This window comes from Papio anubis, chromosome 2 (genome assembly GCF_008728515.1).
Source record: "Papio anubis isolate 15944 chromosome 2, Panubis1.0, whole genome shotgun sequence".
In the NCBI taxonomy this organism is placed as follows: Eukaryota; Metazoa; Chordata; class Mammalia; order Primates; family Cercopithecidae; genus Papio; species Papio anubis.
In genome coordinates this window covers 90064244-90091443 of record NC_044977.1, presented here as the reverse complement: position 1 = coordinate 90091443, position 27200 = coordinate 90064244, and the positions used below count along the sequence as shown (strand labels likewise).

The 27200-nt window shown below is 55.9% G+C and overlaps 1 protein-coding gene across 1 annotated transcript in view; it reads right to left on the bottom strand.

Annotated features, from left to right (window-relative positions):
• Nucleotides 1–26951, bottom strand: part of LOC101003565 (voltage-dependent calcium channel subunit alpha-2/delta-2) — a 129443-nt gene extending 102492 nt beyond the window's left edge. The window contains exons 1-2 of the mRNA XM_031663323.1: nt 26737–26951; nt 497–578 (exon numbers count right to left, since the gene is read on the bottom strand). Of these exons, the coding sequence (XP_031519183.1) occupies nt 497–578; nt 26737–26951 (297 nt within the window). The remainder of the gene's footprint in view (nt 1–496; nt 579–26736) is intronic.
• Between the last annotated feature and the right edge of the window lie 249 nt (nt 26952–27200).

Genomic DNA, 27200 nt, shown 5'->3' with positions numbered 1-27200 from the left:
GCCTAATCAATCACCCCTCCCGCACCTTGATCCCTCATCCCGCCAGGCATGGGATTTCCACTGTCTCCTGCTACAGCGCCTCAAGCACTGCTTTCAGGCTGGTGCGGACCGGCCATCCCATTGTTTCCTGGATTCCTTCAGCTCCTGTTCACCCCTGTGTCCACTGACCCCTCCTGGGCCTGGGCTCCCACACTAGGTGTGCCTCAGACACAGACCTCTCCCTCCCGAAAGCCCAAAAAGCTCCAAATCCCTTTCAGCAACAGGGTCATCGTCCAAGCCAGGTGGTGGCTCCGATCATTGCCTCAGGAAGAGCAGGCCAGGCCCCAGAGGAGCGCTGCCCATCCAGTCATGTCCCCACCTGCCCCCATGGGCCCATCAGGTCTCACCACACCAGGACCTCCATTAAACCAAATCTTTCTCACTCCTTATTTCGGAAGCTTTCCCCCTTCCCTTGGAAGAGGGTCCCTGAAGAGACAGCAAATGGCACCAGGCTCACCTCACGGAGCTGCTGGACACCTCCAAAAATCCGCATCACGCCGTCGACCTCCTGCTCCAGACGCCGGGCCCAGTGCTGCATCCTGCGTGCAGAGAGAGGACAGAGGTGTCAGGAGGGCCCGCCCAGAGCTGGCACAGCCCCGCCCCAGCCACCCGGGGGCACCAGGGGCAGCCATCCACTCACACCCCAATTTTCACTAGAGGAGGACCCACAGCAAGGAGCCAGCAAGTGCCTGCGATTCCCCTTTGAAGTCCAGACCCAGTGGCCCAGGTGCTCCTCATGCACTGTGGGGTGGCAGGGAGGAGAGAGGACTGCATTGTGGATGTGCTGAAGGAGCTCAGCAGCTTGGAGAAGCCTGCAGTGAGGCTACTTTTCATTGTGAAGAGCCAGCCCTTGATGTAGCTGCTCTGAACATGGGGACTTCTGGACACCACAGAGGAGGGGGACATGACAGAGCCTCAGGGAGTGAGGTCTGCTGGATCTTGGAGCCTCCTGTTTCCAAGGCCAGGTGGGGCCTAGGGAAGGGGAGGGAACACTGCTGTCACCAAGTCATTGTGTAACTGGGCAGGTCCCTGCCCCTGAAGGTCTCACCTGAGCAGTGGACATGGAGAGTTCCAGATTAGGCAGCCCTTGCCTACCCAACACCCTGATAGACAGACGCTTACCCGAGGCTCATTGCCGGATGTCCAGCAGGAACCACCCATTCATGAGTCCACTGCAGACCATCCTGCCCCACAATCCACCTGAGCCACATCCTGAGCAGGTCTCCCTCACACTGGTACCACCCTGGGATTGTTTTAACCCATTTGTATCTCAGCTTCCTTCTCCGGAACACGGGGATAATTTGGGGCCACCTCTCAGGGTCTTATAAAAACACATGAGAATAGGTAAGTCAAGGGTGCTTGCTGCACAGGGATCTTTGTGAGTGGACAGGATGGACAGTTGGTCACATGGCCCTCTATTCTCAGACCCACAGCCTGGAAGAGGGAAGGAGTCTGGGGCAAGGCCTCGCCTGGGTTCAGATGTGTGACCTACACCCTTAAGCAGAGCCAGATCAGGCCAGCAAAACCACACTAGACCTTGCCAGCAGCCAGCCAGAGAGAACCACACAGACCCATGCCCTCATGCATCTGAAAAGGTATCTCAACTTCCCCATCCCACTTGACACACTCCCATTTTACAGACCAAGGCCTTTCCAGGAAAGGCGGACAAAAAAATTACCATGAAGATTTAAATAAGCCATGGGTCAAACACAGCCCACAGGGTACAGTAGGGGCAGGGTGATGTCAGCTCCCCAGCCTCTGGAGGTACCCCGGGAGCCATGGGGTCCAGAAGATTGCATCTGGCCCCAACTCCCTGGGCCTGCTGCCTCCTCCAGTGCTGTTCTGGCTCCATGGGTCAGAGGAGCCCAAGCCTCTACCTGGCCTCCTGCCCCGCCTCCCCTACTCAAGCCTGTGACTAGGGGGCTGGGCCCATGCCACTGTATGTGCCTGGGTCGGTTGGCATGGGAACTCAGAGCAGGAGGCAGGCAGATCACTAATTGCAATTTGCCAAGCTGAATGTCAGGACCATGATGGAAAAAAAAATCAACATCAAAAGAAAGAGGTATTAGCTTCGGCTTGTTGCTGGCTGAGCCACAGCCAGATTCCCTCCTCCGCTCCCCACCACAGGGGAGAATCTAACCCTGCATGCGGGAGGAGGCCAGGCTGCAGGCTGAGCTAAGAAGGGCAAGCAGGCCTCAGCCGCCAGCCTGGGGAGGGCAAAGGGCAGCAGAAAATTGACAGCCTGCGTGATCCCTGGCACCTGTCCACCAGGCACTCATCTCTTGGGCCTGGCTATAGGTGGACAACATAGCGGATGGCTCCTTCGTGCTTCTGCGATGGAGCCCTGGGGGTTAACGTTGGGATGAGCTATCACAGTCAGCCAGGCAGGGGGCAGACAAATGGGCAGAGTGAGGATCTGATCCCCGAAGGGAACCATTAGCTCTGTCCTGGCCCTGACCCTGACCTCAGCCACTCACTGGTGTAGAGGACAAAATGCCAGTCAATCCTTCCTGGGACTCATATGTGCATGAGCATCCACTACATATAAGGTGCACTGCCAGCATACCACCTACTTTCTTGCTTCAGTCCTCGTAAAGAAGCAAACATTATCATCCCACCTTACAGATAAGGAAACTGAGGCATAGAGGGTTCAACTGAACTGCCCAAGGTCACCTATCCAGGAATTAGTGAACACAGGACTTGCCCCAGAAGTGTGCTGGAGTCACAAGAGCTGACTCACAAAAGCTGATTCTGTGCACCTCTTCCCAACTCTGCATTCGGTACCGTCACCTGGGGAGCTTGAAATAGGTCATGGTGGGAATATTTGCACCACGGGAATTGGCAAATGCTAGAAACCATGTTTTTCCCCCTGGAGAGCAAATTGTAAACATTTACCAGCACATTACTGGTTCCACCCCAGGCTGTTGACTCTTCTAGTATGTCTATAGGTCTCTGCTTCTAGGATTTCACAGTTAAGTAAAAGAAAATTAATTGGGAGAAGAGACATGGATGCCAAGTTTTATTTTGCTCAGACAACACATTATTATAATCATCGTCATTTCATCTAAAAAGGCTATTTCAACACTAAAATAATTTTTAGAAGAGCCAAGTCTCAGGATAAAGTCCAATCCTTCCCCAAGACATACACGCTCGTTCTCCCTCCCTCCTTGTCTCTCTGTCTTACGCACAGTCTCCTCACTCCCACCCTGAGGCTGAGTAGCTCTAGGCTCTGCTATGGGCTGCAGGAACTGGCCTGCTATGACACAGCAGGCCACACACACCTCCTCCCAAGGTCTAGGGGTGGCTCCGGCCCTTTGCCTGGCATCCTGGACCTGCTGGGCAGACCTCAGGCCTAGCACATTGCCCATCAGCACAGTGCCAGGGAAAACAAGTTACTCTGATTATTCACTTAAATCAAACTCAATTAGGAGGCAATATGCGTGTCTCAGAGTTAAAAAGAAAATAATTCATTCCATTGTCACAGAGATGCAACTTTGTGGGTTCTAGGATTTGGCCAGTGTCCCAGTGCCAGCTCCAAGGGTGACACAGAGGCACTGAGGGGGCCAGGAGTTGACTATGTACCTGCACTGTTCCTGCCTTGTGGCGGAGAAGCCACCCACCAAGCCAGGTCCAACCCTGGCCAGGCAATCGTACTCACTCCAGCAGAAGGGAGAGGGCCTTGGAAAGACAAGGGATACATGGGAATCCCTGCCCCCACTGGGTCAAAGGTAAGCTGATCAAATCCTGCCCAACTTCCCTCTGCTTGGAATCAAGTACCTGGCTCAGCCAATGCCTCCCTGACCAGACAATGTTGCCCACAGGCCACATACCCAACAGGGAGGTAGACCTGCTGGCTCCCCACATCTTTGTAATTTTCCATGCTTTTCATAGAGATGACACTGCTTATCCCTAAGTGCTTCTAAGTGCCAAACTAACAAGACAGTGAGGGGAGAGTGGCCAGGAGGAGACGCAGGCATCTAGGGGCTGCAGTGGCTTAACGACTGCTGTGGGCACAAGAGACTAGGGACCAAGTCACGTCCTCTAATGTGCCCGACCCTAGGGAGATGAACACATTGTGGCTCCATTTCCCAGACAAGAAAATTGAAGCCCCTGGCAAGGATGGGTACAGGGTCACATACTTAAGAGAGAAGCAGACCTGTCCTGACTCCATCTGTTCCATGACCCCATCTTTCCAGGACATTGTAGCCTTTGGGAAGCCTCAGGGGAAAGGCACTTCTGCCGCTGTGTGACCTGGAAGAGTTCTGTCCCTCAGAACCTCAGCTTTTCCATTGGTAAACAGGGGTAATAACGACTGGCTGAATAGTTTTTAACAGGCAAATCCACAGGTTTTTACTGGGCAGTCCCCTGAGGGTTAGCAGCTCCTGCAATACAGCCCCTCCCCTAAGATCTAAGGACTCACTGAGGACTCAGGATGCCTACGAAAGCTTGTGTGGGGGGTGCGGAGGCTTGTGGGGAAGGGGCGCTGCAGAAGAGTCCTGGCAGGCTGAGGCAGCTCCGCAGGTAAGAAGATGCCACCCTGTGTTGCAGGATGCCAGGCCTTGCTTTCCAGGGCATGGTTCAGAACCAAGAGGAGTTGGGGAGGGAGAGGGGATATCACTATCAGGCAAGGGAGTGACATCATCTGTGCGTGGGGTGAAGAGCTGCAGCTGAGGACCCCTTTAGCAGACAGAATCATTGAGACCTCAGCTAGAAGGCTGGGGAGGCCCCATGTCAAACTGCAGCGCATTCAGGTGGGGGCCTCCAGCTTAGGGGCAGCTGCAAATGCTCAGGGGAGGGGGAGGGTAAAGAGGAAGGGGGAGGAACCGGGAGGGGAGGAATGGGAAGGAAGGGGAGGAGGGGAGGAAGGGGAGGAAGGGGGAGGAAGGGAAGGAAGGGGAAGAAAGGGGAGGAAGGGGGAGGAAGGGGGAGGAAGGGGAGGAGGGGATGGGGAAAAGGGAGAAGAGTCCGTGTGCAGATGCAGCAGCACAGATTAAACTGTTGCCAGTTGTTAATTTTATATGTGAAGTTGTTGATCAGAATGTGATTTAATTGTACAGTATAATCCAGGCTTTTGGAATAAATTATGCAGAAAACTCATCTATAATTAAACAAATCAAAAAACCAGAGACAGGTGACACAGCAGGTTCACCCTCAGAGGGCACGGGTGGGTGTGGGCAGCTGGACCCAGTAGAGGGGCAAGAAAGGATGGGGCAGGGGCTCTGTTCAAGAGCAGACAGGGGCAGGCCTGGGAAGGGCCAAGGCCTGGAAGGGAGCCAGGGGCTCTGAACGCCGGAGCGCTGCCTCTGTGGGCCTTCTCACCACTCACATGGAGGCATTTTTTGTCTTCAAAACCCTGCTGCCTCTCCCAGATGGCCTGTCTGGATAAACCCTGTTCCACTGGGCACCTACAATCAGTCTGCAGCCTTCCCTTCAGCTTGGCAGTTCAGCCACTGCGCTGGGTGAGGGAGTGAGGGGTGGATACTAGGGGTGGGCAGCAGGGGAAGCAGGAGGGCTGGATGACAGGACAGGATGAGGCTGGGGCAGGTGAGGAGTGTGAGAGAGCAGGGACAGCGAAGGCCACTGCTGCCAAGTGCACGGTGAAGCAAATTTGGCAATGGCGGGGTCCCAGGTCTCTTGCTTCTCTCATGATAGGCTGGCCAATTATTCTCCCAGCTCTGGGGAAGGCAACAATTTAAAATAAAGTGCAGGCCAGCTTTATTTGGTGGCTCACCCCTGTAACCCCAGCACTTTGGGAGGCCGAGGTGGGCGGTTTGCTTGAGCCCAGGAATTCGAGACCAGGCTGGGCAACATGGTGAAACCCCGTCTCTACAAAAAATACAAAAATTATCTGGGTGTGGTATCATACACCTGTAGTCCCAGCTACCCGGGAGGCTGAGGTTGGAGGATCGCTGAGCCTGGGAGGTCAAGGCTGCAGTGAGCCGAGGTCATGCCACTGTACTCTAGCGTGGGTGACAGAGCGAGACTGTCTCAAAAAAATAAAAATAAAAATAAAAACTATAAAATATAAAGTGCTATTTAATTATTCTGGTTATTTCCACTGGCCTGCTACCTCCCACCTCAGCACCTCTGCAGTCTTCTGAAGGGGAAAGACAGACAGGCTGGGGAGGCAAGCAGGCCACTCCCCCATCCCAGCCTGGAGAAGACTGCTTCCCCCAGCAGTCACTCCAAGCTCCGAAAGCAGCTGAAGCAGGGCTTGGAACAAGACTGGTCCCTCCCCTAGGCCCTCGCCCTGCTGCAAACAGCAGGAAGCTCAAGGCTGCACTCCAGGATGGCGGCATCTCCTGGGCCACCTTCCCTGGGGAGTCCTCTCTGACCACTCCGGTGGATGTCCCTCTGTACCTAGCGCCTGAGTGTACTGAGTGCCTAGATCTAGCCCTGGCTTTTGCAAGACCTTGAACTAGACTTTTCCTATTAGGTTTCCATTTCCACATTTGGAAAATGGAGATAAAGTTCATCATTCCTTTCACCTCCAAGGACCCAAAGAGGAGGTAAGTGGAAACCACAGCCCCACATGTGGGATGCTAGCAGTGATGGCTGCCGCACACACTCATGGCACACAGGCCCATCCAGAAGGCGGGACTGCTCTCACCACAGTCCAGCCTCCCTCCTCAAGCCTGCAGCTCCCTAAGTGTGGGATGGTTGTGCCTCCTCTTTAGACTGTGGCCTCCAGGTGGGCTGCAGCCCCCACTGCACTGCCCCTAGAGACCCAGTGCAGCAGAGACCTGGTGGGGTGCCTTGTCCAAGGAGCCCTGGGGAAGGGCAGGGCCTCCTGTGACCAGATCTTCCTTCCTGCTTGTCCATGCAAGAGAGAAGACTCTCAGGTTTTGGCAGCTTTGGGGGCTCAAAGCCCAGGGCAGGACCTCCCAAAGATGACAGGGCTGGTAGACGGCAACAGTCTAGCCGAGGTCACTCACTCCCCAGAGGCCACCTGGGCCACGAGATTACAGTGCCTTCAGATGTGGGAGCAAATCATCACTGGCCTCACACTACAAAGACCACGGAGGGGACACTGAGGCCAGAGTGACAGGGAAGCATGCTTGCTCAGCTGATTCATGGTAGAGTAAGGCTCCCCAGCTAGCCCCCCACCACTTCACAAGCTGGCAAACCGAGGCACAGAACTCAAAGGGGCTGGCCCATCTTCAACCTATTTCTGATTCAGTTGAAGGGACCCTAGAATGAGCAGCATGATGCCTCCAGGAGCACCATCCCCATCTCACCCACTCATCTCATGCACATAGGAGCCAAGGCAGCCCAGTTAGCACAGGGACCTTGGAGATCCTGAGGACCTGGGGAGGGGCAGGTGTTGCCAAAGCATGAATGGGTCCAAAGCCATCTCCCTTGACCACACGTGCCTTGGGACCCTGCCCAGATAATTCCTGGTCCTTCATGAGGTTATTAATTACAGGGCTATCCCTTCCCTTTCTTTACCAAGAAAGAGCTTTTCCTTCTAATTGGTGCTCTGCTGGGAGGCAGCAGTCTGTGCCTTCCCCTCAGACTAACGGTAAGCCATCCTCCGGCATTAATTAGGGCACCAGGTCCAGCCCAATATTTACTCATAGCAGCCTGCTGGGTTGCGGGGAGTGAAGGGAAGCAGCACAGCCTGGAGCCAGGTAGCAGCACTACCCAGGAATGGGAGACCCCAGGCGGCCCACTTGGCTCTGCTTCTTGGCTTCTGCGGGTCTCAGTTTCCCTCTCTAACCAAGGAGGGGTAGCCTGAGGCCTCCATGGACCATTTAGGGATCCATATCTCAAGGGATCTGATGGGAGCCCTCCCTGCCTGAGGCCTGAGCCAGTGGTGACAGGCCAGGGATCTCACTGCACTGCCTTAATTCACCTGCAGAGCAGCCAGATCACTACCCACAACCCTCAGAGGGAAACTGAGGCACAGAGCAATTGAGTGATGTGCTCCAGGTCACAGAGGTCACAAGCACCTGTCAGGCTGCACATACCTCAACTCAGAACATCAGTTTTCAACGCCCAGCTGCGGGTGTGGCTAAGGGGCCTCTCGAACTGAAAGTGTCCAAAACAAGATCCTGAGAGTCCCTTGGGACCGTCTCCACCTCTTCTCCCCACTCCCTGCCTCTGCTGATGGCAGCTCCCTTGGTTCAGATCAAAGACTTGGGGTGACCTAGAACCCACTTTCTCTCACACCCACATCCAATCTATCAGCAAGTGCTACAGGTTCCACCTTCGCAATGTGCCCGAATCCACCCACTGCCGACTGCCTCCCTGGCCGGGCACTCGTGAGGGTTCCTGCACCTCTGCAGCTGCCAGCTCACTCACCAGCCTCCACCTTCTGCCTGGCACCTGCCTCCCCAGTCTGTTCCCTTCTACACAAGGCTGGAGTGCCCTGCTGTCATGTCCCTCCTCTGTCAACTCTGTCGCACTAGGGGAAAGCCCAAGTCCACCCAGTGGCCGCACCCCTAGTAGCCTCCCTGACCTCACCCCTTGGTGTGGTCTGAACACGCCCCTACAGTCCCTGCACAGGCTTCGGCACATGCTGTTCCCTCTGCCTGAAACAGTCTCTCCTCGGAAGTCCAAGGGCCTCTCACTTCCTTCCGGTCTCCATACCTACGTCACCTGCTCCGTGAAGACCTCCTTGCCCCTCCATTTGAAATTGCACCCCACCAGCAGCAACTGATCTCCATGTCCCCTCCTGGGGTGATTCTTTTGGCTAGTATTTCATCAGACACTCTCCCTCTTGTTTACTGTTAGCCTCTGCCTTGGGCTGTGAGCCCTGAGCCAGGAGGTTCCTGCTCTCCAGCCTGGAAGAACAGGCCATTTGCTGAGTGAATATACCTCCCCAGAGTCCTGCTGACCTCCCAGCCCTCCTGCCCAGCTTGCGTGTGGCCGGCCACTGAGTAGGCAGGCGGGGTGGGCAGGAGGAGCCTGCGGAGAGGTTGGCAGTGTGGTGGCTGCCCCAGGGCTGGCCCAGGAGGCCCTCCCTTCCCCTGGCTCCTTTCCATATGAATTATTAAGGCTCATTTATGAAGGGCCTGCCCAGGCCTGTGGCTTCCGTGCATAATTCATGGCTCTCCCTGAAGGCCCTGGCGCTGGAGCAGCCACTTCTTCCAGGAAGCAAGAAGAAAGTGCTGAGGAAGAGTGACCCAGACCTGGGCTATCCTCCACTCTATCTCTGCCACCCTGTCCCTAAACACCAGCCACCCAGCACCTGCACCCTCCCCCACCCCCACCCCATGGAGCTCTCTCCTGCACACTTGGGTTCTGGTTCCCGGGACCAGAGTCCATGGGCTCTGCGCAGGCTCACCTGCTCCCCTGTCTGTGGCTCGGTTTCCCATCTGTGGACTGACAAAACTGAGCCACCCTAGTGGTTTTCAAACTGCTCCAGCAGCAAGATCATTCACCTTTTATTTTTCTAACAAAAAACTATGTGGAGCCCTAATATGTAACTGGTAAGGTAGTTATAAATATAAATGTATTTTAGAAGGTAGCGCTGTAAAACATGACTCCATATTGAGTAAATAACCATTACAAACGTTGAGGCTGTTCTCAAGTATCTGGATTCAGGGCCCATAGGGACCTCAGTAGCTCCCACCACCCAGCACTCAGTTTATTCCTGTGTTTTGCACTCTACTGAGAAACTCCTAGGATACGGAGACAGGCAACCACACATGATAACAGTGACTTACAGCTCACTATGCAAGGGTGGGGGGAGAACCCTTTCCTGAGGCCCAGGGTAAAACCAGCAACTGCCCTGATAACTGAGGCTCAGGGGTCGCCAAGGTGCCAGCACCAGTTTTCACTGTTTGTGAATTTCTCAGAAGTCTAGAGCTGGGATATAGCAGTAAGCAAGAGGCACTAACAAACCAGCCTGGGCCTCCCAGGGGCAAGGCAAAGGGTCCAGGCCAGGGACACAGTGACAGGAATCTAGAAGGGGAATCCAGGGTTCTCCAGGCCTGGAACCACCCACCCTGGCCACAGACTATGGGCATTTTAGGGTCTGCAACACCTCCTCTCCCCAGCACATTCCCCAGGTAGTCAGGCACGATGGGAACACAAGTCCTGCTCAGGCCCATTTCACAAATGGGTAAGCTGAGGCTCAGAATGATCGGCTCTCAGGAGGTGAACATCGCTGCAGTCCCTGTGTGCCCAGTCAGTGCTAAAATGGGGGAGCCATGTCCAGGCCTCATCTCAGAGAGCACAGTAGGGTTGGGACACCTGTGGAGGTCACCAAGTGGGTCAGGGAGGAACCCAGGAGCTACAGCCTTCTGTTCCTGCCCCATACCAGGAGATGAAGCTGGACTAGAGGTGGCAGGACAGACCCTGTCCATGTGTCACCAACCATTCTGGTCTGATTCGGTGATTCACACACCCCCATCTCCCCTCCTGCACATCCTCCCCACCCCCCAGCATGAGTCAAATCCTCGCTAAGCCACAAATAGCTGTCCTCTGTGTGAGTCCTCAACATGGCCTCCTGCCTTGAGGAAGACAGAGACCCCCTCAAGGTCTTCTGTTCCCCCTCAGAGCAGAATCCTCTGTGGAAGCTTACAGGCCCCCTAAGGACATCCATGTACAGAGGAGAGGCCAAGCAAAGACAGAATTCAACCCATCAAGGCCAGTTTTGTTCTCTGGCCTTGTCCTTCTTCTACCTGGCCAAGTCACCTCTGCCAGGAAGCCTTCCTAGGTTTCCCCCACCCTCTTCTCAAAGCCACAGTTCTCACCACACTTTACCAAGCCTCATCTCAGGCTGGGGCTGCAGTCTAGTCCCATCATCAAGCTTCCTACAGAGCTTAGCTTGGAGCCTGGCCAAAAAGAGTTCTGGAAACACCTGGGGATAAATTTACCGGAACATCTTCCCCCTACCAGACTGGCCTGCCCTGACCACCTCACTCTGCAGTAGGACAGAAGTTGGAAGACAGGGCTGGGAAAGGGGCCCCCGCTTCAGCAGGCAGCCAAGCACCAGGGAAAGGCAATGCTGACGTGGAGCGCCTGTGCACTGGGCGCTCCGTGTGATTTCCACTGCAGCGATGGTACCTCGGCCAGGCGCAGGCCAGTTCATGCCCACTTCACGGATGAGCACTCTGAGGCCTGTGGAGATGGTGCAACTTGCCCGGGACCACATTGCTGAACCAGAATCTGAACCCAGTCAACTCAGCCACGGCCCTGTCCCCTAGGCTGTCAGGCCTCCTTAACCTTAAGGTGGACTCCAGTAGCCAAACAGGAAGTTGGTTGCAGGTAAGGGCCGCCCCTCATATACAGCTTTTTCCAACTTTGAGAAGCGGGCTACCTCAGGAACTCACTGCCTCCACAAGCAAGTCAAAGCTAAGTGCAATGGGGAAGTCCTTCCTTATACCCCGTCAGGGCTATCCTGCTGTAGGAACGTTGTCGCAGCAGGGCAGAGCCCCAGTTCCCTCCAATGCCCCCACCAGGGAGCCTGAGCCAGGTATGGGGAGAATGCCCGCTTCCTCTGGGATCTGCTTCTTGCTAGTGCCTGGACCCTCAGAGTATGCCAAGCTGTATGTAAATGGAATGTGAGTGCTCAACCTGCCTTGACACACCATGAACCCGTTACTCTCTGTGGTGAATCCTTTAACAGTGCAAATCCCCTCTGCAGGCTGTGAGGGATCCACAGCTGCACGAGGAAGGGGCTTCTAGTGTAGCCCCAGTTACCACACCTTTCTGGCCTCCCCAGTCCGAGAGGAGCCACCCTGCCTGGTGAGCCTCAGGATTGGCTTAAGGGGAGGCAGGTGGCTGAACCAGCAGGTCTCATTACTGGCAAAAATACTTTGCAGGTGCTTCCAACTTTCTGTAAATTCCCAACTAGCTCGCTCACTCCCCACCCAGTCAGTCAGTCACTCACTCATGCATTCATTCCAATGGTAACTATGTACCCACTATGGGCACCTGGAAGGGATTTGGCAGCAAGCAGGGCAGATGCAGGCCTGCCCTTGGGAGCCTGGAATCCAAGCAGAGGAAGCTGATATCTGATCCGGATTGCGGCCTGATGAGAAGAAGAGTCCAGCAAGCCTTGGGGACAGGATGCGTGGGATGCATGGGAAGGGGCCTGACCTGGCCGAGGGGTTGGCCAGGTGAAGGTGGCACCACAGAGCAGGAAGCCGATCCAAACGGAGGGCACAGCATATGTAAGGCCCAGCAGTGGGCTCCACACACAGTGATGCCCCATGAGCACCCACAGACTGACCGTGGGCACCAAGGCAGGCTGCTCCCACACCGAGGTCTGCAGAATTCCTACCCTCGTACATGGGAGTACCTCTACACACTGGACGGAAGGGCAGTGAGACGGCTGCGCCCAGGGAAGCGGGGCCTCTTTCAGTGGGAGCTCAGTCTCTCAGGAACTGATTTCCTTCATTCACTCCACAGAAACGAACCAGTACCCGTCACAACTGGGCCCGGGTGCAGAGCCTCCTGGCCCTGGCATCCTGACACTGTCCTACACTTTGTATCTTGCAATCTTGACCCCAGGGTGAGGGCAGCAGAGAGTACTGAGGCTCAGCACAACAAACGTTAGAGGCTGGGGATTTTGTTATTACCCACCCCACCCCACCCCCCGACACCTCTTCCCTCAGCTCCATGGGAGCTCCCTCCTGCTGCAGCCCCTCTACCACCCCCCTAGCAAGAAGTGCCAACAAGTGCAAAGCACTCGCCATTTTCCTGGTGTTTTTTGACACGGATATTGTCACTAGAATATCATCTGAGAACAGCACCTGACAGGCAGAAGGTGCTCAAAAAATGCTGGCCGAATGACTGGCTGTTCCATCCTTACAACTATGAAACATAGGAAATGTGATCCCATTTTAAAGATGAGGTAACTGAGGCACAAACAAGGTGACATATGGGGTTCCCTTTATAATCCCCAGAACCAGGCTTTCTACCACACAGCAGGCATATGCATCAGGGCCCACAGCTCCAGGGCCCTCTAGATGGCCCCATGAAGTCCCCATCCTGCTTCTTTTTAGAGTAATGGCCTCCATATGCCACCAGTCTGGAAATCACCTGTGAAATATACTTCCCCCAGCACTGGCTCAGGAACCGAGTAAATGGCTAGGCTTAATGGCCTTTGGGATTGTTCCCCACAACCCCCTCCCCCAGCTGCTCTGTGCCAGGGAAGTTGGGGCTGTGGGGCGCCAGACAGGCAGGGCCACAGTCATGAGGTCTGGGCAGCCCAAGGCGTGGTGGGTGCTAGGAGGCACTGCCCAGGGAAGAGCATCAGAAAGACAGGGGTGGGGCTGCTGGGAGCCTCCAAAACTGGGGCTGGGGCCGGATCTATATGCAAGGCAAGCCTCTCCCTTACTCAACCCCTGCCCCTTGCTTTGTCCCCCCATCAATGGCTTATCCATGGAGAAAGGTGGGTCCAGGTGATCTCCCCAGGACCTCCACACCCTGAATGGGGAGGCCCAGGGCCATGGTAATGGCAAGGGACCCTGGGGGCCTACAGCAGGATGTCTCATGGCCCCTTGGATGCTGCTTGGAGCACCAACCATGCATGGTGTGATTTATTTGGCCTCACTCCCATGTCTTCCTAACTGTTTATTTCCCCCATGGACTGAGTGTCCCAAGAGCAGGGACCTAGTTGGCCCTTGGAGACCCCGGAGCCCGCTCAGGGCAACACACAGCTAAGGTGTGGGAGTGGATTCAGGTGGGGAAGGGATGGTCAGGAAGCAGGTCCTGAAAGATGGGCAGGCTGTGGAGCGGGCGGCAGGGCAGATGGGGCATGGGCAAATGTCTATGCAGAGGAGCCGTTTGGAAGGAGCGGGGCAGCCGGCTGGGAAGCCAGGTGATCTCCTTGGGACAAACCGCCGATTGTGGCAACTGGCTGCATGTACAGGCATTTGGGTTCAGCTGGCTCCCACAGATACCACGGTCAGGACATTGCTCAGAACCAATACACACCATCCCCCGTCCCTGGGAACCTCAGTGCCCCCTTGCTGGGCAGAGGGTGGGGATCCTGTGTTTACCTTCCTATCCCCCCTAAGGCCACAGTTGTGTACCTTGGCTCAACTTAGCTGGAAGAGGGGGCTCTAGAAAACATGCTAATGCCTGGGCCCTGCCCCCACCCCATTAAATAATACAGCTCAGTGGGTCTCTGGACTCTCTGGACACCCCCTTCACCTCCCTACCCAGGGCAGCCCTTGGAGGCAGCCCCTGGGCTGGGAAAACTCCTTGCAAAAGCCACAGGAAGACATGTGGGAGTGGCCTATGCCCTCTGCCCCTAGCAAAGCCAGGCTCTGTCCCAAGTCGTTGTGTAAAAGGTTGCTCCATTTTCCACAGTCATGACCAGCTTGACTCCGTGGACACCTGCAGACCATGGGCTCCCTGCTCAGCACACATTTATTGAGTACTTGGTGTATGCTAGCTTGGAGCTCCAGCCAAGGGCAACTGACCACCGCCCCCACCCCTCCCAGGCACACAGCCCCTGAGCAGCCAGGCAGCAAGGTCTATTTCAGGACAAGAATGGGGAGGAGAGGGGCTTGAAGCAGGCTAGGTGGCCTCTGACCCAGACAAGGAAGTCAGGGAAGGTTTCAGGGGACAGTAACTCCAAGTCAAGCACCAAAGGACAGGTAGAGGTCAGTGGGACAACAGGTGGGTCCTGCTTGGGGTTGGTAGGGTCCTTGGCAGCTCATCCAACCTCTCCCCAGCTTCCTCCATGCTGAGTGCATAGTAGGTGTTTGTTAAGCCCCCATGGAAGGAGATGGCTTCCGTTCTGTTGGGCACTCAGTTCTGAGGACAGAGATCCCACTCTGTGCCCACCCCCCATGCCCATCAGAAGCAGCCTGCCTGCTGAGATCTCCACAAGCACCGGTTACAGGGCAGGACAGAGATGACAGTTATACAGACGAGGTGGCAGGGGGAGCACCACTGTCACCTACAGAAGGATCCCTTTCTATGGAGGGTGCTGAGAACAGTGAGGACACTGAGGCTCAGAGGAGGAGGGCAGGAGGCTTGCCCCAGACTACCACAGTGAGGCTAAGGTGGGTTAGGAGGAGACTGGAAGAGGAAGGGCCAAGAGGAGGCCCACAGACCCTGCTGTACAAGCCCCTAGGGTTTCTGGGGCCTGCGCCAGCCAAGGTGTGGCTTAAACAATTAAACATGCTGCCTCCCTCCCCTCAAGTTGCTCTGCCCAGGTACCACTAGGCACAGCCCAGGGGGTGAGGCAGGTATGGAGTGGGGAGGAAGAAGGAGGGTGAAGGATGGAGAGGTGGGAGAATTGAAAGTGAGTTCAGACTACCCTGCCTGCCTACTCTGTGAGCACAGGCGACAGTACCACCAGTTCCAGCATGCGACTGGGAGAAAACCCCAGAAGGAGACCCAGATCAGAGGAGGATCATCAGTCAGCAGACTCACAGTCATGGCCAGTAGAGGCCAGCTTCTTCCTTTCCCTGACCCTTGGACAGCACCAGAGATCCCTCTTTCCTCATGTGACAGGCTGGGAACACTGGCCAGAGGGGCACCCAATCCAGAAGCAGGACAGAGCCCAGGGTTTACCCCAAGACCTGTGCCCTTGGCTGACCGGCTCCTGAACAGTGCCCAACCTAGACCCAGGATTGGTGCAGAGAACAGAGCCAGAGAGTAATGGGAAGGGCTAGGCTCCCGGCCACGTTGAGCATGGATCTCATCATATTCACCACTGGGTGCTGACCAATGACACCCAGTCCTCTGCAGTATGTAGGCAAAAGTATACCCCCACTATAGGCAAGTACACCCCACCCTGAAGCCACCCTCCCCACAAGATGAGAATGAAGTCTCACAGGCAGCACCCAGTCACATCTGGGCCTTCCCCATGGCCATGTCTATGCCTCATTTCCGTGGCTGTGGCCCTCTAAGGCCAGGTCAGCTGCGCTGTTTCACAGCAGCAGGACATGTCCTTCTGGCCATCCTCTTGGCCCACTGATGCCAGCACTATCTTCAGACGTCATCTGAACCCGCAACTCGCTGTTGTCCTAAACAGTCTGCCTAGGCCCTGCCTGACCACAGCACAGCACGGCAACTTGAGGGCAGTGGCTGCTCCCCCAAACTCCAGGTTTGGGTCTAGGCTATGCCTCAAGTGCTGAGAGGCCCACGGAAGTGTCCCTCTCCAGGCCTCAGTTTTCCCATCTGTACCACATGGGAGTTAAACTGGACCAACTGGTCCCACAGTTCCCACTGACCCACATCTATAACACAAGTAAGGGTGAGACTATTCTACTGGGAGGGGGATTGGGAGCCAAAAATCTCCTACTTCTGGTCCTGAGGTGGCTCCAAGGAACCTGGGGGCACCAGAGGCCCGGTGAGAAATAAACCCTCCAAGGACGTCAGCCTGGCCAGTAGGGCAGCCCCTACGGAGGGAGAAGCATGGCAGAACACCATGGGAGTGTAGGGACACCCTGAAGGTCCTGTGGCCAGGGGTTGCCTGGAGGAGGTGAGATGCAGGAGGGATGTACGGGACAGGGCTGAGTGTTTGAACCCCAGCACTAGGAGGAATCCTGCCCCTGCCACTTGCCATCTGTGTGATTTTATCCTTTAGCCTGGCTAAGCCTCAATTTTTCTCATCTGTGAAAGTGGGATAAAAATGGACTGACCTAACAAGTATAAAATATACCACCCGGGGCCCAGCTTGTAGTGATTGATATGGTTAAAACAACTACTTCCTTTACAAACATTTCCTTGGCATGGTCACCCGTCCCCTCACCTCCCTTCTCTTCCTTGGCCCCAACTCCCACCTCTCCTCTGACCCGGCAGCAAACATTGCTTCCCCATCCTCCATCACTCCCTGCCTTCTGCAGAATCTCCACCTCCAGCCCAAGGTGACCCCATCCTCAGCTCAAGGGTAAATCCTGATTAGCCTGAACCAATCACAGTGTACTATTTAGATTGCCAGTGATTGGTTCAGAGTGGACATGTGACCCAGTGCCAGCCAATGAGTGTGACAGGAAGTCGGCTGGGGGCTTCTGGGCAAGGTTTCCTCCCCTCTTAAGAGAAACCCAGAGGAGACATGCCTAGTGCCTGGGTGTGCACATGATGCCTGGAGCTGTGGCAGCCATCTTGTTGCCATACAGGAAGTTGGCCAAGGACAGACAGCTACACCAAAAACGAGGCCATCAGGCCAAGCACAGGTGACCACTTGGTCTTTGCCAACAGCTGCATCACACACCTGTTGGCTCCCTGTCGGGATAAAGGGCCTACCATGATGAAAACCCACCACACTAAGGTTCCATGATAAGCACAGAAGCAGCCTCTTGTTGGCAGCCAAATGCGCTCCTCAGACTCAGATCTTGAGGGGGTGGCAGTCAGCTCAATGCCTACTCCTCAAGGGCCCCATGACCCGGCACAGAGCTGGAGGAGGGGCACGGGGCTGGAGGAAGGACCCACAAAGGGCAGGGAGCCTGTTGGTAAGGAAGGCTCCTGCCCAGGGGCCCTGGGCGGAGCCGGCAGCCTGGAGAGGGACACGGTTCACAAAAGCCAGAGGTAGGAAGCCAAAGCTCTTCCCAGGACCTTGAAGTGTCCCAGATAGTCCCAGGGCCAGAGGCTGGAGCCAGTCCAGGCAAGGCCTCAGGGGCCAGCCAGGGAAGTGGGGCTCTGCCCACGGCAGGCTTCTGGGGTGTAAGGTCCCAGCTAGCCCGAAAGGGAGACACTCCAGCAAGCCTTGGGATGGGGGTGGAGGGGGGGTCCAAGGAGAGACACAAAGACTCCCAGGGCCCTAACACACCCACCACGGACTCAGTTCACAAGGAGAAAGGAGAAATGCCCATTTGCAAGGGCCCTTAGCACAGAGGCCTGCTCTGCCAGCTCATTCTCTTTTCTCATAACTGAAGTGGGGGCAGGGCAGGGGTGGGTTGTTTAGTTGCTTGTTTGCTGGAACTGGTGGCAGCACCAGGCCTGACCTTTAAGGCTTCAAATGCAGCGTTTTAGGCGGGGCCAGCAGGAGGAGAACGCGGGCTGCAGAAGGAAGTGATCAAGACTGAAATGCCACATCAGGCTGGAAACTCAAGGCAGAGCACCGGCCTCTACTGTCTCAGGAATACGCCAGCCCCTCCAAGCCCACACTGCCTGGTGACAAAGTTGTCCTTCTCAAGGGGACCCAGAAGGCTTTTGTGTCTCTGAAACAGCACAAGGACATCAGAGTTTGCCCCACAGAAACCCCAGGAGTTGGGGCCTCACACCACATAGACATCTTGCCCTTCGAGTTTGCCAAAGCAGACCTCAACTTGCCCCCCGACCCCATGCCATAGATTTTATTTATTTATTATTCAGTTATTTATAAATGAAAGGCTCTCACTCTGTGTCCAGGCTGGAGTCCAATGGTACCATCACAGCTCCATATAGCCTCAACCTCCCAGGCTCAAGCAATCCTCCCACCTCAGCCTCCTGAATAGCTGAGACCATGGGTGTGCACGACCTCACCTGGCTAATTTTTGTATTTTTTTTTGTAGAGATGGGGTTTCACCATGTTGCCCAGTCTGATCTTCAACTCCTGGGCTCAAGCGATCCTCCCACCTCGGCCTCCCAAAGTGTTGAGATTACAGGCATGAGCCACTGCACCCGGCCAGATATTTTTATTTAAGAGAAACAGCTGTACATCAGTGCAAGGAAGGCTGCACAGGGAGTCACCCTCCCCACAGTCTATACTGATCATTAGGGATGGGGGCTGGGCCCTGCCCACAGAGTATATGCAGCCGCAGATATGTGGGGCTTGAAGGTTCCCTTCCCCCATCTTGGGCCTCAGTTTCCCTGTGTATATGATGGTGGCATCAGGACCTCAGGGATTTCTGTGGCTGTGGCATGTTCTTTCCAAGTCAGGGAAGCATGCAAAGCCCATAATGCCCAAGGAGATGGTTGCACCCAGGCTCCCTGCCCCCATAGGAACTCCTCCTGGCCTGTAGGCTCCTGAGACCCTCACATCCACTTCCCAAAATGCCAAGGGCCCTGGACAAATCACAGCACTGACAACACACAGGCAAGTCCTGAAAATTCCAGGAAAGCAAAACTTACGGTTCTCTCAGACATCAGAACCCACAAGAACTGGGTCCACACAGCTACTGGGGCCAGGGCCCATCATAGGGCACCTGGACAGCCTTATTTATGAAGACTCAGTAGACAAAAATCCATCCTTGAAGGAAGTGTCTTCGCTGGAGATGCTCCAGATAGAGAACATCTGGAGGGATCATCCCTCCAGATCATCAAGGGATCATCAAGCCAAAGTTTTTACAGCCCAAATCATGCCCACGGTGTCTTGCTGCGGGGAGGACCCAAACCCACAGCAGATACTCAAGGGCTGCCAGTCTCCTGCCCTTCAGTGTGCAAATGAGAAGCACCCACTCTGAAAGGGAAACATGCCAGCCCAAGGTCACACAGCAAGAGCTTCCCACTCTGCCTGAGCCCGGGCTCCACACCCACCCTCCAGATTTTCCACACGGGGAACGGCTGTTTGCAAAGATGCTTCACTTCACAAAGGACTCACGGAGCAACTCTGAGTCCCAAGTCCTCCAGTGAATCCAAATACCATTCAATTTGCAAAAATTTGAATTACAAGGACGCAGCCTCTGTTTCCTTTGCAGACTGTCATCACGCCAGTTGGTAGAAGATCAAACTTTCCAGCTCAGCCTTAACTCAGGCTGTTTCTAACATAAAAGTTTGCAAAACACTGTTCCTAACAATCAGGATGCTTTATTTCCTACTGCCAGTGTTTGCCCAGCCGAGCCCTGGCATTAACCTCAAAGGCGGGTGGTGAAGGTGGGCACTAGGAGCCCATTCTGGCCACAGAGATAAACAACACGTGTGCCTGCACTACATAGGCTCCCAAGCACATGCCCACATTTGAATTCATATGCACACACACGCACACACCTACTACTGCCTACACGAGAATGCCCGTGCACACACACCTACACACATGCATCCACGTTTGAGTACAAACACACGCACACAAGTGGGTATAGGCACAAGCATGCTTAGATATGAACACATCTGACACATGCACACACACGAACACACAGGTGTAGACACACCCACATACAAGCTGACATGTGCACACAGGCAAAGGCAAGGGCCAAGCACAAGAGGAAAGACTCACAAACCACAAGTGGGTCCCAAGTGCCTGTAGGGCCTGGATGGGAGCTGGGTGCTATGGATGAGGGGACAGTGGCTAGCACTTGGAGTGCAGGCCCAGCTGGACTGCAAATCCCCCTAGATCCAGTCGGGATCCACACGCCCTTATCACAGACTCCCGAGGGCCAGGCCCATCCCTCACGGTCTGTCACACCCCAACCCTATGTGGCAGTACAGCCATGGAAGCCCTGTTTTACAGAAAAGGCTCCAAGACCCAGAGAGGCTGTGGAAGTTCCCAAGGTCACACAGCTGTTGAGAGGTGTGGCAGAGTCTCAGTGCACAGGAAGAGGGGGCTTGTTCAGAAAGAACTAGCCAGCAGGAGGCAGGCATCAAAGGGGAAGAAAGAGGCCCAGGGTCTAAGGCGGGGGGAGACAGGCAGAGGGAGTCACTTCTCACCCTTTTCACCCACCCCTTCCCCTTTCTTTAATGAGGATCATTTCCCTGGTGGGAGAGATGGATACTGATCAGCAGGAAAGGCTTCCCATGCCCCTCCCTCTCTGCTAAACAATTAGGCTGATCAGAGCTCAAAGCGGGTCAATCTGAAAAGCAGCCATGAGACACCCAAGATATGGCCAAAGGAGGACGGGAGGTCCAGGTACCCTCGCACTGGAAGAGATAAGGCCCAGCGGCCACAGCTACAGCAGGGCGTGGTGGGGAGCAGGAAGACCCCAGATCTATCTTCTTAGGGCACTGGAATGTCAGAGTTGGAAGGATCCTGGAAGAGAGGAAACTGAGGCCCAGGGGGAGGAGGGGTTTTGTCCAAGGTCACAAAGTAAGCTACCCAACTGAGAAGATCAGGCTGGGCTTGCCCTTGACAGAGGCCCCCTGACCTAAGATGGGGGCTTTCAGAACTCGTTTGTGAAGATTCTCCCCACCTAATCCCAGCTAGACAGTCTCCTAGTTTGTGAGGCTCTCCCCTCACCAGGCTCAGTCACGGGTAACAGTGGTGGCTGGGGACCCAGCAGGGCCAGACCAGATCCAGAAGGAAAAGCACTGTGGGGGCCCAGGTGAGAGGAGTGGGACCAGGACCAGGAATACCAAGCCAACAGCCTGAGTCTTACAGTGGCAGGGCAGGGCTTGGCTGAGTCTGCCCCTTAGGTCCTGACCGTATGTAGACTTGAATGACAGAACCTTGACTCCTTTAGGGAGGCACCAAGAGACCCCTGTGGGGACCCTGCAAGCCAGCAGGGCCATCTCAATCTCTGTGGTCACCTGCACTGCCCCCTCCTTCTGCCCTTAGCCACAGGCAGCTCTGGAGGCTCTTCAGGTTACACAGGACAAGAGAAGAAGGGAAGGGAAAAAAAGCAAAAACCACACACACACTTCCCTCGGGGAATACGAATATTGATTCTGTAGCTTCTTGTTTAGATAGTAGGCACCAGAAAAAAAAAACAAAACCTGACATGAAGAGAATCTTCCCAGTTGGCTGGAGGGCTGTAGCCAGCAATGGGAAAGCCCCTCACCCTCAGCATGTCCTCCCTAGGCCTGAGGCCCGCAGCCCAGTCACTTAAAGACATGGCACCAGGTCTAGAGGCAAATCTCTGCATGGGAGTGGGGTAGGTGGCTGGAAGGGGGAAGAGAGGGAAAGACCACTCCTATCCTACAGGTAACATCACACTGCCAAACAGGGCTCAGGCCCACCTGCCTTGACTCCAAACTTCCACTGCCCCTTGGAGAGTTTCCTAGCAACGAGCCCTTGAACGCTGGTTCCCAAAGCCCCCAAGTCCCACCCGTCCAGATGGCATGAGGCCCCCCAAGCATCTATAAGATCCTAGCCCTGTGAAGTCCCCTCAGACCTGGCAAAACTGCCAAGGGACTAGAGAAGCCAGCCTCAGGTTTCCACGAACAACCCCTAGCCCCACCCCCACCTCCATGACCTTTCTCTCTGGAATCAGACTGGAATCTGGAGAAGGAAATGGCATCTCATCTCAAGATGAAGCCCCTCCTGTCCTCCACCTCTCCACACAGAGCAGGCCTGGCCCATAACTCAAAGCTCGGGGAAGGAAAGCTCTGGGCTGGGGGTGCTCCATGATGGCCTGTGTATACCTGGGAGGTAGATGGAGGTCAGCACTGGGGCTGGCAGGGCAGCTTCGTGCCAAGGAAGGCCCCTCAGGGTTGCCTGAGACCCAGAGGAGGAAAGAGAGACAGATGGGGCAAAGTCACAGCTGGAAGCCCCAGGCCCAACTCTCACATCCTAGGCCTCTTCATTTTCTTCCCAAAGATTCAGGCTTCAAGCCCCCCTCCACTTCCTGGGCCCACTGCCCAGATGTCCCTAGCCCTCTGGCTGGGCAGCCAAGTGTCTGACACATCCATCCTTTCCCAGCCCTGCCTCTCATGGTTGTGGGCTTTAAGCAGGTCCCTTCATTTTTCTGAGGTCAGTCTCCCCATCTGGAGGATGGACATGACCACGGGCTCTGAGATCAAGGCACTAATGTGGTTGAGGGGACTGGCCTGGGCTCAGTAAGGGAGATCACCATTAGCCTAGAGATGTCCCCCACCACAGTCAAGCTGTGTTGCAGGGAGTGAGAGAGGGAGGTGGCCCAGTGTCTTCCTCAAGGAGGTAGAATCTGACGTGGGTGGGCACAGCCTGATAGAGTGGCACAGCCCAGAGCTGGGATGGGAAGGCCTCTGGAAGGTGCAGGTGTGAGACCTTGAAGGAGGGGATCTAAACCCGAGAAAAGAGCACAGTCATGGCAGGGCAGCATGAGCAAAGCAGAGAGACAGGTGGCCACCCAGCCTGTGGGAGCCCTGGAGACTGGCGAGTCTCGCAGTGAGACTGGCTACCGCACGGCTGCAGCATCTGGGCTTAATGCTAATGTTAACAGCGGCAGCCATGGCACCTGATGGAGCCCTCCCTGCCCACTAGAGGCGGCATCGTCTCTTGTTAATTCTCACCACCAGCCTCTTAAGCAGATTCTATCATTTCAATTGTTGAAACTAAGGCAAGGTCATCCCAATGGAGCCTGCAAAGTCTACAACTGACACCCAGCATGTCCCCAAACTACATCCTCCCAGGAGCTGGCAGTGTCCACCCATACACATCCAAGGTGCCAGAAGCTGGCAGTGCCCACCTGCACACAGGCAGAAGGAGAAGAGGATACTCTCTGCAGAAGTCCACTTAGAGGCCAGCTTCACTCTGGAGTCAGTCTCTCCAAGGGGACATGAGTGTGACAAAGAATCTGGAGTGAGATTCACCTGCAGACTGTGAGGGGATTCATCCTATAATGAGCTTCCTCCTTTCTCAGGGGTTAGTCTGGCACAGTTGACCAAAAGGAGGTGCCTGATAAAGATGGAGTCCAGGGGAACAGCAGCCAAGGGTCCCCCCAAAGTCCTCCACACCAGAGGGCTGTGAGCACCTGGCAGCTCTGCATCTCAGTGATGGCAGCAGCGGCTGGGAAGCCTTACCCCTCCCTCCTGCAAAAGCTGCGGCAGGTTGTTGGGAAGATGGGGGACCCAGATGTGTGATGCTGCCTCCCTCCAACAGGGAGAGCCACAGGGAGGTGGAGACAGGGGCTGGAAGGCCCAGACAGACACACGTCACCCACCATTAACTATAGCTAGACTGACGCATGCCCTGTTGTAGGCACTGCTCCCCATGTGTCCACTCAGGAGAGGAGCACGTACTCTGGTTGTCATTAATCTGCTGGTGGTTCAAACCCCTCAGGCCCCTCACTGCTTCTGCCCACCCTCACAGGCAGGGAGACGCTAGCCAACACCATTGCTGGAGCAGAGCTGGGCTAAGAGGGTACAGTCAGGTGGGCCAGCTTAGCCGGGTGCTCCACCCAGCACTCAGCCGGGACTCCACAGAGCAGGGGACAGAGAAACCCGGGGGCCCCAGAGAACGGGGCACAGAGGCCCAGCCCGGAGGACAAAAGTGGCAGACAGGGAAGGATAGGTACAGCTTGATGAAAGACTCGAAGAAGGAAGACAGGGGAGAAGGGAGGGAAAGACACAAGGGGAGGCAAAGCAGTGAGGGCTGCCCCTCAGCCAGCGGCGGTGGCCTGATGTTGGGGAGGGCATAATTGGAAAGAGGAGGAGGCAGGTGAAAGGTGTGCTCAGACTCAGGCCCCCCACACCCAGCCAGACAAGTGCACACACGTGTGCATACATGCGTGCACACATGTAGCCTCCTCCTTGTTTGAAACTCTGAATCAAGGTCCAGGTAAGGTGAGAGAGCCCACCCCCTCTGCCCTCAAAAAATCCCCAGAAGCCCTGTCCTCCCTTCAGCGGTAACCCCTCTGCCCTTCTCAATCCAGCAGCAGCCTTGGTCCATTTTGCCTGGTGGGCAGAGAGCCATGCTGCCAGAGAGCCATTACAGAAATCACAGCTAGCGGACCCCAAACCCACACGTGCTTAAAATCCAGTAGCTTGTGAAGCTGGGCCTCTTTGCACTGGCAGACACTAACAAGAAAATGACTTTCTCATTGAGGGCCTTCCCCACTGAGGGGTTGTCACTCCAGTGCCATGAAGCTGGGTTCCACTCTTCTCCTTGGAAATCCACCTGTATCAAAGTGTCATCGCAGCCTGGTCACACTGACCCAGCAGAAGGTTCTGGAAGGCCACCCATCCCTGAGCAACCCCACAGAACCTTCTGGCCCCAATGACAGCCTAAACCTTTCTTATCAGTTCAACAAAAGCACCAGTTCCACTGGCCATGGTCATGTGTGGGGAGCTTCAAGATTCCCTCCCCTTCCTCCCTCCAAGGATCAATGGGCATCCTCGTCTGCGGGACCAGGGCAGCTGAAGGGCGCTGGCTGTCACAGCAAACCCTCTGTGTCGTTGTACCATTAGTCACCTCCCCCTGGACCCTCAGAGCGGCACAGACCCCACCCCACCTCCACCCTCATTCTCTAATTATGGTTTTCAAGACATGTCCCAAACCCTCAAATTAGCTCCAACTATATGGACAAGAAAAGAGCGTCCAGCTGGAAATGTGCTGCTGCTGTCACACCCGTCTCCCCATCTTCTGGCTGGGGACAGAGGGACAGGTGTCTACTCTGGTCAGGGTCTTACATCGGCCTTCTACAGACTCATGCAGGCCCAGAAGCCATCTGACCAACTGCACGTTGCAGGGAAAGGGAGTGAGGTCGGGTGAGGTGGAAAAAGACATCTACTTAAACCTTCACTCAAGGAGCTATGAAACGGCTAAGAAAAAAATAATTGTGGCTTGGATCGTGCTGGGCTTTGAGGAAGAAAGAACAACAACAAAAAAATGCTTTTGCTCTTTTTAAGCACTGTGATTGAAGTCCATTTCCATCACAGCAAATGAAAGACAAAAATGCACCCACCAGCCCTGAACTTCCATACGATTACTTTCTCCCTGGGCACCCCACACACACACACATATGAAAAATCCAGACAGTTGACAGAGGACACGTCCGTGCAGCACCTGTAATTTGCCAACTGATCACCCGCCTGAGCACAGCCAGGCTGTGCTGATGACAAGACAGAGAGAGAGACCCAGAGAGGCGCTTTTCCTGAGTTTGTTTTTCCCTCATCTTAGAGAGCCTACGAGCCGGAGTCGGCAGGTTTTGTAGCAGAACCAGGGGCTCTTACCCTTGGGCAGAGCTGGTCTAAATGACGCAGAGCCAGCCTCTCCCTTTCCCTGAAGCCAGACCCTTCCCCTTGGCCACCAGCAGCCCGACGACTCATGCCCCAATCTCCAGGCCAGGACACTAGTGAAGAAGTCCAGGGACAGGTGGCTCCTCAGACCCGGAGACAGATAACAGAAGCAGGGTGGTCACCGTGCCCCAAAGGGGTGTCTGGGCACTGACATAGGGCTGAAGCACAGTGTCAGGAAACTGATACGTCCTAAAGGCCACATGCACTGAACATCCACTCCCAGCCCCAGACACATCGGGCTAAGCTCACCGGGAGGAGACAACCCGAGTTTGCTGGCTCTTGGGGAGGAGGAGAAGGCTCAGAAGGACCAGAAAACCTGCGGAAGCCGGCAGAGCCAGGAGAGGCTATTATCCTGTTGGCAGCAGCAGCAGGCGCAAACAAGGGTCCTTCCCACCATTCACCTCCGCCCGGACCCCAACGCCTTCACCTCCCAACTGGGCTTTCCAGGGGACTCTCTCCTCAGGTAGAGGGGGGACCAAGAACAGGGGACACTGCCTCTGTGGTACTGGCCACAGCAAGAAGGTGCTCGCATCCTTGGCATACAGATCCCCACTAAAGGAAAAGGCCCTTGAAGGCAGGTGTGGAGATGTCCCTCACCTCTGGGTGTAAAGCGCCGGGTTCCCACCAGGGAGGGAACGTGGGGCAGATGCGCGGCTCCAACTCCGCCGGGCAGGGGTCGCTGGCCGCCCCCTCACCCAACCCGGGTTTCCCTCTCACCGGGTCAGCGGCAGGGGAATCAGCAGACAAGCTCGGACCCCCCTCCCTACGCCTCCCGGGGCTTGAAGATCTTGCCTTGCCTCATTTGGGGGATTTGGGGGAAGCAGGGGCACCACGGGGAAGTTTCACGACGCAGCCAGAGCGCCTGGACCGCTGCTGCCAGCCTTCGGGGCTTGGGGCCGCTGCCCCCGGGCACAGCGGGCAGCCGGACTCAGCGCCTCTGCCCTGGCGCGGGGCGCAGGGAAGGAGCAGCGCGGGGCGCAAGCCACTTACGTGTGCTGCTGGGGGAAGCTGTAGGCAGAGGCGCCGGGGGCGGCGAGCAGCGGTAGAAGCAGCAGCGGCGACAGCAGCAGCCACAGCGGGCGCGGGGGCCCGGACGCCGGGCGCCGGGCGCCGGGGCCGGGCTGGGGGCCGCAGCCCGGCCAGGGGCACGCAGTCTGCGCTGGGCCGGGCCGAGAGGCGCCGCAGGTCCGAGCCGGCACCGCCATGTTTCCATTCAAGATGCGGCGCCGCGGGGAGGGGGGGGCCATTGCGGGCGGCGGCCGCGGGGGGGGGGGGCGCGGGCGCGGGCGGCGGGCGGTAACTCGGCCTCTCCTCCGCCGCCGCCTTCTCCGCGCGGGGCCTCCGGAGCTGCACCGGCCGGCCGCAGCGCCTCTGCGGGCTGCGCGCTGCGATCTCCCTGCAGCGCTGGCTCCAAGCGCTCTGAGCGCCCGGCCCGGGACCTGCGCTCAAATAGC